Genomic DNA, 14,338 nt, shown 5'->3' with positions numbered 1-14,338 from the left:
TTGTTTAAGTCGTGAACGGGCTCTACTCTACGCGGTGACTCATCCCGACCCATACAAGTTGCAGCAAGCGCGTCGTACCCCAAGCAAGACGTATCCCAAGACATTTTTTCTCTCGTCAAATACACGACGTGGACCAAATTCAACGTATTCCAAAGCGGTCGTCCACTGTAAATGCGTTTTGGTGAGGAGAGTGCGATGTTGCTGTGATGTAACAGTCGATAACGCTGGTGTTGTTGACGAGGTACAAGAACCAATGGTCGCTGCCTCAGAGCTGAATGTGAACGTCCATTTCAATGCTATAAAATACTGTGAATTATTAAGGTCTAAAATATGAAGCGCGGTGGAAGGATGGTGTCTGATCGACTTATTGCAGGTTAGAGATGTTAACTTATTTGTATTGTATAATGTCATTGTAGTGGTGTGTGCATTGTCTTAATCAATAATCTAATGGTGTGAAATGCATTGTGTTTTAATACGCAACATACATAGGGTTCACGGCGGGAGGAGAAGGGGACGGTGGTGGTGTACCAGCTACACCAGCGGCAGCAAGAACGCACCGGCCACGCCATGTTGCCGCGGTGTCTAGCGGTGCTCCTTCTGGCCTCCGTCGCGGTCCGAGGTAACAACCACCGTGAACACCGACCAGTCCAGTTCGCTTATTGGTTAGAGCCCTGTGAGCCATGCGGCTCTTGAATCGGGTTGCAACCGCAACGAAACAATAACACGAACAAGAAACCGCAGCGGCAGCATCCAGCAAGCGTCACCGTGACGGTAATCGTCATTGACGCCGTTCTTCGGCATCGTCTTGTCTAGCGTCGTCATCGTCGTCGTCATCCGTAGACGCGTCAGCACCGCCATCGTATAATCCGTAGTTGTGGCAGCAGGTTTCCGACATCGCTGTTATCAGCAGAGTTCATCATTTGGAGAGGCTAATAGGGTGGCTGGAATCGCCAGTGTTCTGTGCATTGAACAAATAAACAGCCCAGGGCCTGCGCTTGAGCAATGGCGAGCTACAGGAGAATGCCACACGTATCGGAGCATTCATAGCTCAGGGTGAGCAGCTCTATCATGGGATACCTTTTCACCAGTATCAAAGTATTAAATATAAGAATAGATTTGACCCTTTTGACCAAGAAAACAGATGTTATTATATTTTGATTTAAAGCTTTCGGGACTGCAGGGATTCATATTCTTGGTTCTTTCGGTAAAGTCACCATGTAGAAGGGAAACAATAAAATAATAACAATATAAAACAATAAAATTCCCTTCTATGTGACTTTACCGAAATGACCAAGAAAACATGTTATTATGTTCAAATACCAAATAGATAACTTTGTCAAGGAATCAATTACTGCATCAGCTACACGTACTTGTGGTGAACATGCAAACAGACATGGTCTGATAAAAAAAAATATATATAGTGCATTGTACTCTTTGGTTTTTTCGGTAAAGTCACGTAGGTAAAAAAAAAATCTAGAATCTAAATGATAACAGCTGAATTAAACAACTAAATTAAATGATTTAATTTAGTTGTTTTCATTTATTTTATTGATTTTTTTTTACCCACGTGACTTTCCCGAAAAAACCAAAGAGTATGAATCCTTGCAGTCACGAAATCTTCAAATCTAGAAATAGCGCATTGTCTTTGTACTGTTGTTGGCGTTCCCTGGTCTGACAATGGTGAGGCTAGGCCATTAAGAACAAGGCTGTCTCTGGTGTAGACCAATCGGTTTCTCAAAGACAATGCATATAACATTATAGTCACGTTACTTTTTTTATTTAAAGCTTTCGTGACTGCAGGGATTCATATTCTTGCTTCTTTCGGTAAAGTCACCACGTAGAAGGGAAACAATAAAATAATATATATAAAACAATAAAATTATCACGATGTTTAGACTGCAACACAAGCAATCATCATCAGGTGTGAAAAACCACGGCAAGCAATGTATTTATTATTTTATTGTTTCCCTTCTACTTGACTTTACCGAAAGAACCAAGAATATAGTTACATTATTATTATTAAAGCACTGCATATATTATCAGAGGTTGTTTGCATGGTCACCACACGTACCGTATGTGTGGTCATTTTCAGACTTGGTTCCCTGCAAAAGGTGTCTATTTGGTGTTGGAACATCTTAACACAACTCCTCTTTGATTAGTTTAACACGTAGGCTTTCGCGACCAATATTATTCATAATAAAGGTTTTTGGGTTAGATCGCGTTATTTATAAATGTGTCGTAACCCTCCACCACCCGACACGGCCAATCAGCAAAAAAAAGTGTCACGTTGACAAAAGACAAATAATTCACTACTTTAGCCCACCGGTGTGTTAAAGAGTGAATCCACATTTACAGTTTGAGTACGACGTTTCGCTGGTAAATACATCCAGCATCATCGGGCAATTTGCCAGAATGGTAAAGCCCTCGCTTGCTCCCGGTCTTAAATAGAGCAGCAGGGTGACGTCATCATTTAACTCATATCAGGTGCAGTGATGAGAGGCAGGGGGGGAATTGTAATTATATAATCGATTGGTAATCAGCCATTGGTTATGATTAGTAATGAGTTGTAGATTAGTAATTAGTTGTAATGTGTGTTAGTGATTATATGCTACGTTAGTAATCCGTTAATTAGCATGTGTTTCCCCTATAAGGAATTGTAATATGTATTATTTAATAATACTCAAACTGTAAATGTTGTGGATTCACTCTTCAACACCACCGGTGTGGGGCTAAAGTAGTGAACTATTTGTCTTTTGTCAACGTGACACTTTTTTTTTGCTGATTGGCCGTGTCGGGTGGTGGAGGGTTACGACACATTTATAAATAACGCGATCTAACCCAAAAACAACCTTTATTGTGAATAATATTGGTCGCGAAAGCCTACTACGAGTTAAACTCTCTTTCTCCTCTCTTCCCGTGCAGATGTAACGTTCGCAGCAAAGCTCCGGCTCTCCCTGCCGGAGAGGCTGGACGTGACGGAGGGGGTGAGCTTGACCATCAACTGCTCTTTCTCACCGCCGCCGACCGACCCGAATCACGTCATCGTCAAGTGGTCCGTGTTGCCCGCGTTCTACTCGAAGAACACGCCCATTGGCGACGTCATCCAGGTGATGGGCGGACCTCATCCCGGCTCTAACTTTGAACGACCTGACTCCCCCGTCCGTGTCGCCGCTGGCATTGACACGCCGCGGTTTTTGTTTAACCGGCGGCGCGTTATTTGCGCGTGTTTGTTTTGCTCCGGAGGAGTGACGGTGTCACTTAACGACCCAGCTAACGTCTCGTCGAGTGCCACTTTTTTGTTGTTTTAAATAAGGATCTCGTTTTAAGAAGTTTGCCTAATTTCGTAATTGAACGGCTTCCTATTGAATGAAACTGGCACACCCAAGGGATAAAGCCCCACGTGCACAAGGAAAGAGCGTGCGATGTTCCAAACAAATAAAGTGGACTCTTTGATTATCCGCACTTACAGATCGGGAAGACGGCCGTGGATAATTCAAAGTCACGGATAATCCACAACTTTAACCAGTTTCTGTGGATCTCTATGCCAGAAACCACTAATATAAGTTATACATTACTAGACTTAAGGCTTTTGTCACTTTACGAGTTCATATTCTTTGGGTCTTTCGGTAAAAATTCGATTTAAAGCTTTCGTGACCGCAGGGATTCATCTTCTTGGTTCTTTCGGTAAAGTCGCCACGTAGAAGGGAAACAATAAAATAATAAAAATAAAACATAATAATTTTATTATGTTTTATTATTTTATTATTTCCCTTCTTTCGGCAAAGTCACGTAGATATGTTCATTTTCTTTGAACCTATCTGCGTGACTTTTACCGAAAGACCCAAAGAATATTTACACGTCACTGACGAGACGCGCATGCCGAGTGATAACACTTTACTGCCCCTGCCCAGCAGAAGGCTCTGCCCACTTAAGCGGATGACGGCGGGGCCACGGCCAATCGGCATCAATCAAACCGCGGCCGAATTCATACGCCGCGGGAATAAAAAACAAAAAAATCGCGAGACTTCGCCGCCTCCTCCGCACCGGAGTCTGGGAACGCTGCGCGAGCCGCCGGGAGCCGCTGTGGGAGGCTCGGGAGAGACGGGCCGGAGACGGGTGGGCGGGCGGGCGGGCGGGCGGGCGGCAACACCGGATCGCGGCCCTTTCCTTTTTTCTCGTCCGCAGATCTACAACTCGGGCGTCGACGTCGTCGGCGTCGGGGTGGCCGCGCTCGTGGGCGACGTGGCGAAGGGCGACTGCTCCGTGAGGCTCCGGCGCGTCTCCGCGGGCCTCGGCCCCGTGATTGGGTGCATGGTGGTCTGCGGGCGGTGCAACACGGAGGACGTTGCGGTGGCACGGGAGGCGACGCTGAACGTGACGGTCGCAGGTGAACGGAGCGAGCGGTGTTTGGGGGGACCGTCCAATCACGAAGGCCACTTGGCAAAAGATGGTGAGTGGCAAAACTGACACCTTATTTTGTTACTGGCAAATGAGGTTTCCACTGGGGTAAATGCTTACCCCGAGCTCTCATACTCTGATGGTGCATTGCCTTTTAGTTGTGCGCCTTTTGGCGTCTTCTGGTCCAACACCATGTGAGACGAGGCTCTAAAGAAAGCTGTCTCGGGTGTGGACCAATCAATTTCAAGGACAGTGGTCAAGATGGCGCCGATGATGGCAGCCTCGGCCGGTTGGTGCGCCCTGTTTTGTCCAGTTTTGTCCAGTTTTGTCTTGAGAGGGGCTTGCTGTTCAACACACTCGTGCTGGTGAGAGAGGCCTGTTGTTCATCACACCCGTGCTGGTGAGAGAGGCCTGCTGTTGTGGGGCCTGCTGTTCATCACACCCGTGCTGGTGAGAGAGGCCTGCTGTTCAGTACACCCGTTTTGAGGGGCCTGCTGTTCAGCACACCCTTGGTGGTGAGAGAGGCCTGCTGTTGAGGGGCCTGCTGTTCAGCACACCCGTGCTGGTGAGAGGGGCCTGCTTTTGAGCACACCCGTGCTGGTGAGAGGGGCCTACTGTTCAGCACACCTGTGTTGGTGAGAGAGGCCTGCTGTTCAGCACACCCGTGCTGGTGAGAGAGGCCTGCTGTTCAGCACACCCGTGTTGAGGGGCCTGCTGTTCATCACATCCGTGTTGGTGAGAGGGGCCTGCTGTTCAACACACCCGTGCTGGTGAGAGAGGCCTGCTGTTCAGCACACCCGTGTTGAGGGGCCTGCTTTTCAGCACACCCGTGTTGGTGAGAGAGGCCTGCTGTTCAGCACACCCGTGCTGGTGAGAGAGGCCTGCTGTTCAGCACACCCGTGTTGAGGGGCCTGCTGTTCAGCACACCCGTGCTGGTGAGAGGGGCCTGCTGTTGAGGGGCCTACTGTTCAGCACACCCGTGTTGGTGAGAGAGGCCTGCTGTTCAGCACACCCGTGCTGGTGAGAGAGGCCTGCTGTTCAGCACACCCGTGTTGAGGGGCCTACTGTTCAGCACACCCGTGCTGGTGAGAGGGGCCTGCTGTTCAACACACCCGTGCTGGTGAGAGGGGCCTACTTTTCAGCACACCCGTGCTGGTGAGAGGGGCCTGCTGTTCAACACACCCGTGCTGGTGAGAGGGGCCTGCTGTTCAACACACCCGTGCTGGTGAGAGGGGCCTGCTGTTCAACACACCCGTGCTGGTGAGAGGGGCCTGCTGTTCATCACACCCGTGCTGGTGAGAGGGGCCTGCTGTTCATCACACCCGTGCTGGTGAGAGGGGCCTGCTGTTCATCACACCCGTGCTGGTGAGAGGGGCCTGCTGTTCATCACACCCGTGCTGGTGAGAGAGGCCTACTATTCATCACACCCGTGCTGGTGAGAGGGGCGTGCTGTTCATCACACCCGTGTTGGTGAGAGGGGCCTGCTGTTCACTCCCATGCTGGTGAGAGAGGCCTACTGTTCATCACACCCGTGTTGGTGAGAGGGGCCTGCTGTTCACCACTCCCATGCTGGTGAGAGGGGCCTACTGTTCAACACACCAGTGCTGGTGAGAGAGGCCTGCTGTTCAGCACACCCGTGCTGGTGCGAATATGGCGCTGATGATAGTAGCCTCAGCCGGTCGGTGCGCCCTGTTTTGTCTTGTTTTGTCTGTCAATTCAGTGTTTTGCCAAGATTTTCGGAGTTCTCTAACAAGAGACGAACTTTTAAATATCAGGGAAACAACTCCTGTGGATTTAATTCCTACTTTTCTGCTTCCAGCGGCAGAATTAGTAGGCATTCTAGTCAATGCCGCGCTAGGCTTTGCTCAAGCAACGAAACGCCGCCCAAGGGGTAAACGGTCGGGGGCTCTCGTACGGCTACGCAGACGCGGGATCCGAACAGTGCTTCCGAGCTTTTTCCTCTCCAACGTACGTTCACTGTACAACAAAATGGATGAACTTCAGCTACTGATGGTAAAAAACAAAGACTTTCTTTCAGCTTCTGCATTGTGCTTCACGGAAACATGGCTGTGTGATTTGATTCCGGACACTTCGCTACAACTAGCAGGATTCCATCTTGTAAGATCGGATCGTGACATAGCACTCTCCGGCAAGACGAAAGGTGGTGGTATTTGTTTTTACATTAATAGTGGCTGGTGTGTAGATGTCACAGTGATTCTGCAACATTGTTCTCCACTCCTTGAATAAATTTTTATAACCTGTAAACCGTTTTACTCGCCTCGCGAGTTCGCGTCGCTCATTTTGGTCGGAGTTTATTTGCCGCCTTGTCCTCAGGTTAAAGAGGCCCAACGCATGCTCGCCGATCAGATTCTGAGTGTGGAGCGAGCAAATCCAGATTCGTTGGTTATCGTACTTGGCGACTTTAACAAAGGTAATCTCAGCCACGAACTCCCCAAATACATACAATTCATTAAATGCCCAACCAGAGAAGGGAACACTCAGTTCATATTATTAGCTCTTTCGGTAAAGTCACGTTGAAGGGAAACAATAAAATATATATAAAACAATAAAAATTATCACGACGTTTCGACCATAACACAAACGGTCGTCATCAGGTGTGTCGGTTAGCATTAATTTATTTATTTTTTAACGGTGCTTTTATTTATATAAAACGTCACCGCCACGCACAGCGATTTGGCAGTTTATTTAGAAGGACTAGTCCATCTATATTCTGAAAAGAGGAGGGGGGAGACGAAAAATTAATGTATGCTGTCTGAAAGCCACTGTAAGCGTGAACAATCAATTAAGACATGAAATGGTTTATCAAATCTTTCCAATGATTGCTAAGCCAGAATCCATCTTCTCGGTTGAAATTGTCTGCCTGCCGCAGGCGAAGTTTCAAGTTTTTTTTTTCATTTCATTTATCGGGCGTAGCCCTGCGAGCCGTGCGGCTCTCAAGTCGGGTGCAACAACAGCGAACGAACAAAACGCGAAGCCGCGTTGAGCCGGTGGCGCCGCGTGCTGGTCTCACCGAGCCCCTTCTTTGTCGCCGCCCCGGTTCTCTGTCAGCCCCGCGGCGGTGCAGTTGCGACGCCGCCTCCGACCCCACAGCGACCGCGCCGCTCCCCTCGTCCACGAAGGGGACGTCGCTGATGATGGTGGTGGTGGTGGCGGTGGCGACGTTGACAGCGCTGGGCTTGGTGGCCGGGGCTGCTGCCGTCGTCGCCGCGTTCGTCTGCAAGGTGCGCTGACGCCCGCCACCTGTTCTGTATTTTGAATTTGTGGTGTCTCTCATCATCACGGTGGCTAGGAGATGTTAACTACCTCGCCCGGTATGCAGGAGGTCATGGGTCTGACCCTGATGTCTGCTGTACATTTGAAGTCTGCGTCTCTCTCTTTCTAAACACGAGATTTTGATCCTGTCCATAGTAGAGTTTGTTTGGGTGAGATGGTGTAAATATAAATGCTCTGTCGTTAAACCCGCCATCACCTGACACAGCCAATTAGTAAGGTTTGTGTCACATAAACAAAACGTGCTCAGTAGTTACTCGTTTATCGTATAGTGTATAGTGTAGTATACAGTGTAGTGTATAGTGTAGTATACTAGTTCAACACTAACTCGTTGTGTGTTGGAGCGTAAACCCACTGCAACATTTACAATTATAGTGTAGTATATAGTGTAGTGTAGTATACAGTGTTTAGTGTACTGTACAGTGTAGTGTATAGTGTAGTCTACTAGTTCAGTACTAACTGATTGTGTGTTGGAGAGTAAACCCACTACAACATTTAAAATTATAATGTAGTTTATAGTGTAGTGTAGTATACAGTTTCATGTATAGTGGAGTGTATAGTGTACTGTACAGTGTAGTGTATAGTGTAGTATACGAGTTCAACACATACCGTTTGTGTGTTGGAGAGTAAATCCACTACAACATTTACAATTATAGTGTAGTTTATAGTGTAGTGTAGTATACAGCGTATAGTGTACTGTACAGTGTAGTGTATAGTGTAGTCTACTAGTTCAGTACTAACTGGTTGTGTGTTGGAGAGTAAACCCACTACAACATTTACAATTATAATGTAGTTTATAGTGTAGTGTAGTATACAGTTTCATGTATAGTGGAGTGTATAGTATAGTATACAGTGTAGTGTATAGTGTAGTATACTAGTTCAACACTAACTCGTTGTGTGTTGGAGCATAAACCCACTGCAACATTTACAATTATAGTGTAGTATATAGTGTAGTGTAGTATACAGTGTTTAGTGTACTGTACAGTGTAGTGTATGGTGTAATCTACTAGTTCAGTACTAACTGGTTGTGTGTTGGAGAGTAAACCCACTACAACATTTACAATTATAAAGTAGTTTATAGTGTAGTATACAGTTTCATGTATAGTGGAGTGTATAGTGTACTGTACAGTGTAGTGTATAGTGTAGTATACGAGTTCAACACATACCGTTTGTGTGTTGGAGAGTAAATCCACTACAACATTTACAATTATAGTGTAGTTTATAGTGTAGTGTAGTATACAGTGTATAGTGTACTGTACAGTGTAGTGTATAGTGTAGTCTACTAGTTCAGTACTAACTGGTTGTGTGTTGGAGAGTAAACCCACTACAACATTTACAATTATAATGTAGTTTATAGTGTAGTGTAGTATACAGTTTCATGTATAGTGGAGTGTATAGTGTACTGTACAGTGTAGTGTATAGTGTAGTATACGAGTTCAACACATACCGTTTGTGTGTTGGAGAGTAAATCCACTACAACATTTACAATTATAGTGTAGTTTATAGTGTAGTGTAGTATACAGTGTATAGTGTACTGTACAGTGTAGTGTATAGTGTAGTCTACTAGTTCAGTACTAACTGGTTGTGTGTTGGAGAGTAAACCCACTACAACATTTACAATTATAGTGTAGTTTATAGTGTAGTGTAGTATACAGTGTATAGTGTACTGTACAGTGTAGTGTATAGTGTAGTCTATAGTGTAGTATACTGGTTCAGTACTAACTGGTTGTGTGTTGGATAGTAAATCCACTACAACATTTACAATTATAGTGTAGTTTATAGTGTAGTGTAGTATACAGTGTATATGATTACTGTTGTTACATTGTTTTTACAGCTTTATTTTGGTGATTCGAAAACATATGGTTAATCTAAATTGTCTTATGGTTGTTGTTGTTGTTGGCTTGCACCACATTGATTTTAACACACAGCGTTTTAATACGTTTTTTTTAGTGGAATATTTCCTGGTTTATTCCAGGATGTTTCTGTTACGCGTTGTCGCTTTAAGATGTTCTGTGTTCAAGTTTTGTTTGTTGCGGTTGCACCCGACTTAAGAGCCGCATGGCTCACAGGGCTATACCTAATAAATGAAACTTGAAACTTAGTGTACTGTACAGTGTAGTGTATAGTGTAGTCTATAGTGTAGTGTATAGTGTAGTCTATTGTGTAGTATACTAGTTCAGTACTAACTGGTTGTGTGTTGGAGAGTAAATCCACTACAGCGTTTTACAATTCGAGTACCTGGTGACATTTCACCGGTAACTACGACAACAACAACAAGCAGACACATCAACAGACCTGACGATGCTGCTGCTGCTTGCTGCTGCTTGATGCTGCTGTTGTTGTATTTCGGGAAGCGTCAACGGAGTTCCGTGCGTTGTTGAGTTTTTCTCCCCACCCTGCGCGTGATGTTCTCATTCCCCCAGCGAGGGAGCGACGGAGCGCCCCAATCCTGGTTCCCGAGTGCCTGCTGATGAGTGACGCCGTCTCTGCCGAGTGTAGGTAGCCACCGCCACCACCACCACCAGCAGCTCCACCATCACCATTCCCAACACCACCACCCCCACCACCACCACCAGGAGCTCCACCATCACCATTCCCAACACCACCACCGCCGCCGCTGCTGCTGGCGATAGTTTTGATGTAGTCTCTTTGTTTATCAAAGTTCCTGTGCCGGACACCATTGCAAGCATTGGAGATTTGGTCCAACAAGGGCTGAATGCTGATGTACCGGCCCTGGTGACACACTGCCTCACCAACGCTTACTTTACCTGGAATGGAACATTCTGCAAACAAGTTGAAGGTACCCCAATGGGTTCTCCCTTATCTCCAATCCTAGCCAGTGTTATCATGGACAGTTTTGTAAGGAATGCCGTCCAGGCATCCACCCTACGTTCATCCTTGTGGTACGTGGATGACAAATTCATCATCTAGCCACATGGCCGACCAGCACTAAACAGATTCCTCAACCGCATCAACTCTCCATACACCCAGACATCAAATTCACAATGGAAGTGGAAAAGGATGGCAAGCTACCGTTCTTGGATGTTTTAAGAGACCAGATGGCTCAGTGGGACACTCTGTCTACAGGAAAGCCACCCATACGGGATGCTTATCTAAAACCTGACTCCCACCACTATCCCTCCCAGAAGAATTCCCTCATCAAAGCTCTACACCATGGAGCTCAATGTATTTCCAACCGTCATCACCGAGCCAGTGAACTTGAACACGTACACCAAGCTCTCAAGATGAATGGATATTCAGACTACACAATCCGTAAAGCTATCACCCCAACCGTTGGGAAAGAACCGTCTGAGGACCCAATCAAAACCATCACCTTGCCATACATAGCAAGAGGTCACTAAAAATAATTAAAAAACAATGAGCAAACACAAAATTCAGGTTCGATTTAACACAGCACATAAAATTCGTGATCTGATCCCATCTGTGAAGGATGTGATCCCTGACATGCAATACCCCGGCGTCTACAAACTAAGCTGTGTCTGAGGCTGTCGTTACATTGGGGAAACTAAGCGACGTGTCTCGGACCGTTCTCGTGACAATAAGTCAGATCTGAAACACGGTAGGACCAATACCTCGGCCGTGTGCTGATCATTGTTTTAACGTGGTGGGCTCACACGACATTGATTTCTCTAAGACGAAGGTACTTTGCAACGGCATTGAAGGCAACAACCATCTACAGGCAACGATGACGATGGTAATTGTTGTTGTTGTTCCATTGGAAACCTCATTTGCCAGTAACAAAATATGATAATTGTTTTTTTACCCTTTTATCTGGCAACAAAACTGACACCTTTTTTTACAAGGAGTCATGTTTACATTGACCACTATACCTGCGGTCGGAACGCAAACACAAAACAACAACTCTGATAATGTATGCACGAGGCTCTAAAGAAAGCTGTCTCGGGTGTGGACCAATCAATTTCAAGGACAGTGCCACATACATTATCAGTGTTTTGTGTTTGCGTTCCGACCGCAGGTATTGTCGTCAATGTAAACACGACTCCTTGTACAAAAGGTGTCAGTTTTGTTGCCAGATAAAAGGGTAAAAAAACAATTATATATTATTGTTGTTGTTTTCCCGGCAGGAGAGGGGGAGGAAGTGGAGGTTTGGCCGATGAAGACGATGAGAAAGGGTGGGGAGAGACCGCCGGTGGGTGGGGAGGGACCGCCGGTGGGTGGGGAGAGACCGCCGATGGGTGGGGAGGGACCGCCGGTGGGTGGGGAGAGACCGCCGATGGGTGGGGAGGGACCGCCGGTGGGTGGGGAGAGACCGCCGATGGGTGGGGAGGGACCGCCGGTGGGTGGGGAGGGACCGCCGATGGGTGGGGAGGGACCGCCGGCCTTCGGATCTTCATTCCTTGTTCTTTGTGGCGGGGTTCTTTTCCCTTTAAGGTTTTGCAAACGGCGTCAAAGTGCAGACATCCGGAGGGCATCCCGACTCCGCCCAGTGCCACAAGACAACGGAGACAAGTTTGGGAAGCCCCGGTGCATCCGTTACAAAAACCTCGTTCTTTTCTTGAATACCCAACGATGCCCATGCACATCGTATAATTAGATTATTATTATTATTATAATGCGTTGTTTACGTTGTTTTACGTTCTAATGATATAAAAATGTTTGGGGGGGGGGGGGGTGGGGCGGGAATGGCACGGAAACCACCACGAAATCCACGGTGTGGTTTCTGCGGCGCGATCGTGACGGAGTCGCGTGTCGCACGTCGGGAAGGAGGTTGTTGCGTGTACCTCGGGCGGGTGTCCACGAGGGGCTGAGCTCCGTCAGTGGACTGGGGGACCACCGAGGACCACGGGCTCCACTCCCGCGGTTCGATCGCGGCTTCAGCCGGCGTTGGTTCCTCACGGACACGGCTCGCCCTTTCGGCGCGAGCGCGCGGCGAGTTGACGGCGAGCCGATGGGCTTAACCTCCATCGCCAACAGCCTCGCAGAATCATTCTCATTATGAGACCTCCTTTGTCAGTAACAAGATATAGGAATAGGTTTTACCCTTTTAATTGGCACAAAAACTGACACCTTTATTCAAGGCACCGTGTTTGCAATAACCACAACACAAGCAGTCAAAATGCAAACAAACAAAAAGACAACTCTGATAATAATATTGGCACTGTCCTTGAATTTGATTGGTCCACACCCGAGACGGCTTTTCTTAAAGCCCAGTCTCCACTGGTGTTGGACCTTTTGGCGTCTTCGTGGTTATTGCAAACATGATGCCTTGAATAAAGGTGTCAGTTTTTCTGCCAGTGGTGACTTTACCGAAAGAGCTAAGATATGTAATGGGGGGGTTGCGAGGCCATACTTCACCGTGCCGGTCGGCGCGGGTTGCTGAAGGGGACCGATCCGGACATCGCTTGCCATTTAAGTTAACCGCGGCCGGCAATGAAGGTCGGGTCAGCGGGTTCAGAGGACGGCGCGCTAACCGTTCTTCTGATGATGACGATGATGCGTCGTCGATTTCCCGGGAAAGCCTCGCCCGAGTCTCGGGACGCACGCTTCAGGAGGGTGCTTGCGTGAGGATGCGTTGCGCTATAATTGTTGTTCATTTTAAATTTCGACTTAAAGCTTTCGTGACTGCAAGGATTCATCTTCTTTGGTTCTTTCGGTAAAGTCACCACCACGTAGAATGAGAATTAAATGATAAAATAACACAATAAAATTCTCACGACGTTTCGGCCACAACACATGCGGCCCTCTTCAGGTGAAAGGAACAGACCTGCCGAGACGACAGAGCTTCAATGTAGCTCTGTGAACAGAGAAGAGGCTCCGTCGTCCTGACAGGTCTGTTTCTTTCACCTGAAGACGGCCGCTTGCGTTGTGGCCGAAACGTGAGAATTTTATCGTGTTATTTTATTATTTTATTCTCATTCTACGTGGTGGTGACTTTACCGAAAGAACCAAAGAAGGTTGTTCATTTCCCCCGCTGCCGTGTGACCGCTGCCGTGTGACCGTGCGTAGCGTGCTGTACGATGGCGAGTTGAATAAATGTTGGTGATGTTTTTCATACCGACCGTGTGTCTGCCGTACCTCGACGGAGTGTCTCGTTTCAGAGACTGAGCCTCAAGCGAGCGCTGAGCTCCGTCACCGCCTCTTCCCTGTTCACGCTCCTGAATTGAATTTTTTATTTAAAGCTTTCGTGACTGCAGGATTCATGTTCTTGGTTCTTTCGGTAAAGTCACCAGCACGTAGAAGGTAAACAATAAAATAATAAAAATATAAAACAATACAATTAAATCACCACGTTTCGACTGCAACACAAGAAGCAATCATCATCAGGTGTGAAAAACCACGGCAAGAAAATTTGAAAAAAGTGGCGTTTTTTTTTTCAAATGGTTCTTGCTGTGGTTTTCACACCTGATGATGATTGCTTGTGTTGCTGTCGAAACGTCGTGATTTAATTTTTATAATTTTATTGTTTCCCTTCTACGCGGTGACTTTACTGAAAGAACCAAGAATATGAGGTCCTGAATTGGTCTGTGGAAATTCCACATTGCTACTAAAGCACTGTCACCGGTCGCTCCATGCACGACAACCGCTCCCCCTCCCTTCCTCAAACACTCCCCACCCCCACGATGCTCTCGTTGAGACGTAAGAAAGAGCTGCAACGCCAACGTGCCCG

The 14,338-nt window shown here is 47.0% G+C and overlaps 1 protein-coding gene across 1 annotated transcript; it reads left to right on the top strand.

The window, feature by feature from the left end:
- The first annotated feature begins 529 nt into the window (after positions 1-529).
- LOC142917337 (uncharacterized) lies at positions 530-12,270 on the top strand. The gene is made up of 6 exons (XM_076061972.1): positions 530-619; positions 2,923-3,107; positions 4,186-4,450; positions 10,113-10,188; positions 11,796-11,860; positions 12,103-12,270. Exons 1-6 carry the CDS (start codon positions 568-570, stop codon positions 12,228-12,230), a joined length of 771 nt encoding a protein of 256 aa, XP_075918087.1. The 5' UTR covers positions 530-567; the 3' UTR covers positions 12,231-12,270.
- Positions 12,271-14,338: the final 2,068 nt, after the last annotated feature.

This window comes from Petromyzon marinus, unplaced genomic scaffold (genome assembly GCF_048934315.1).
Source record: "Petromyzon marinus isolate PM22_M1 ecotype Great Lakes invasive population unplaced genomic scaffold, UKy_Petmar_22M1.pri1.0 PM_G_Scaffold_47, whole genome shotgun sequence".
Classification (NCBI taxonomy): Eukaryota; Metazoa; Chordata; class Hyperoartia; order Petromyzontiformes; family Petromyzontidae; genus Petromyzon; species Petromyzon marinus.
This window is presented reverse-complemented; position numbering and strand designations above follow the sequence as displayed.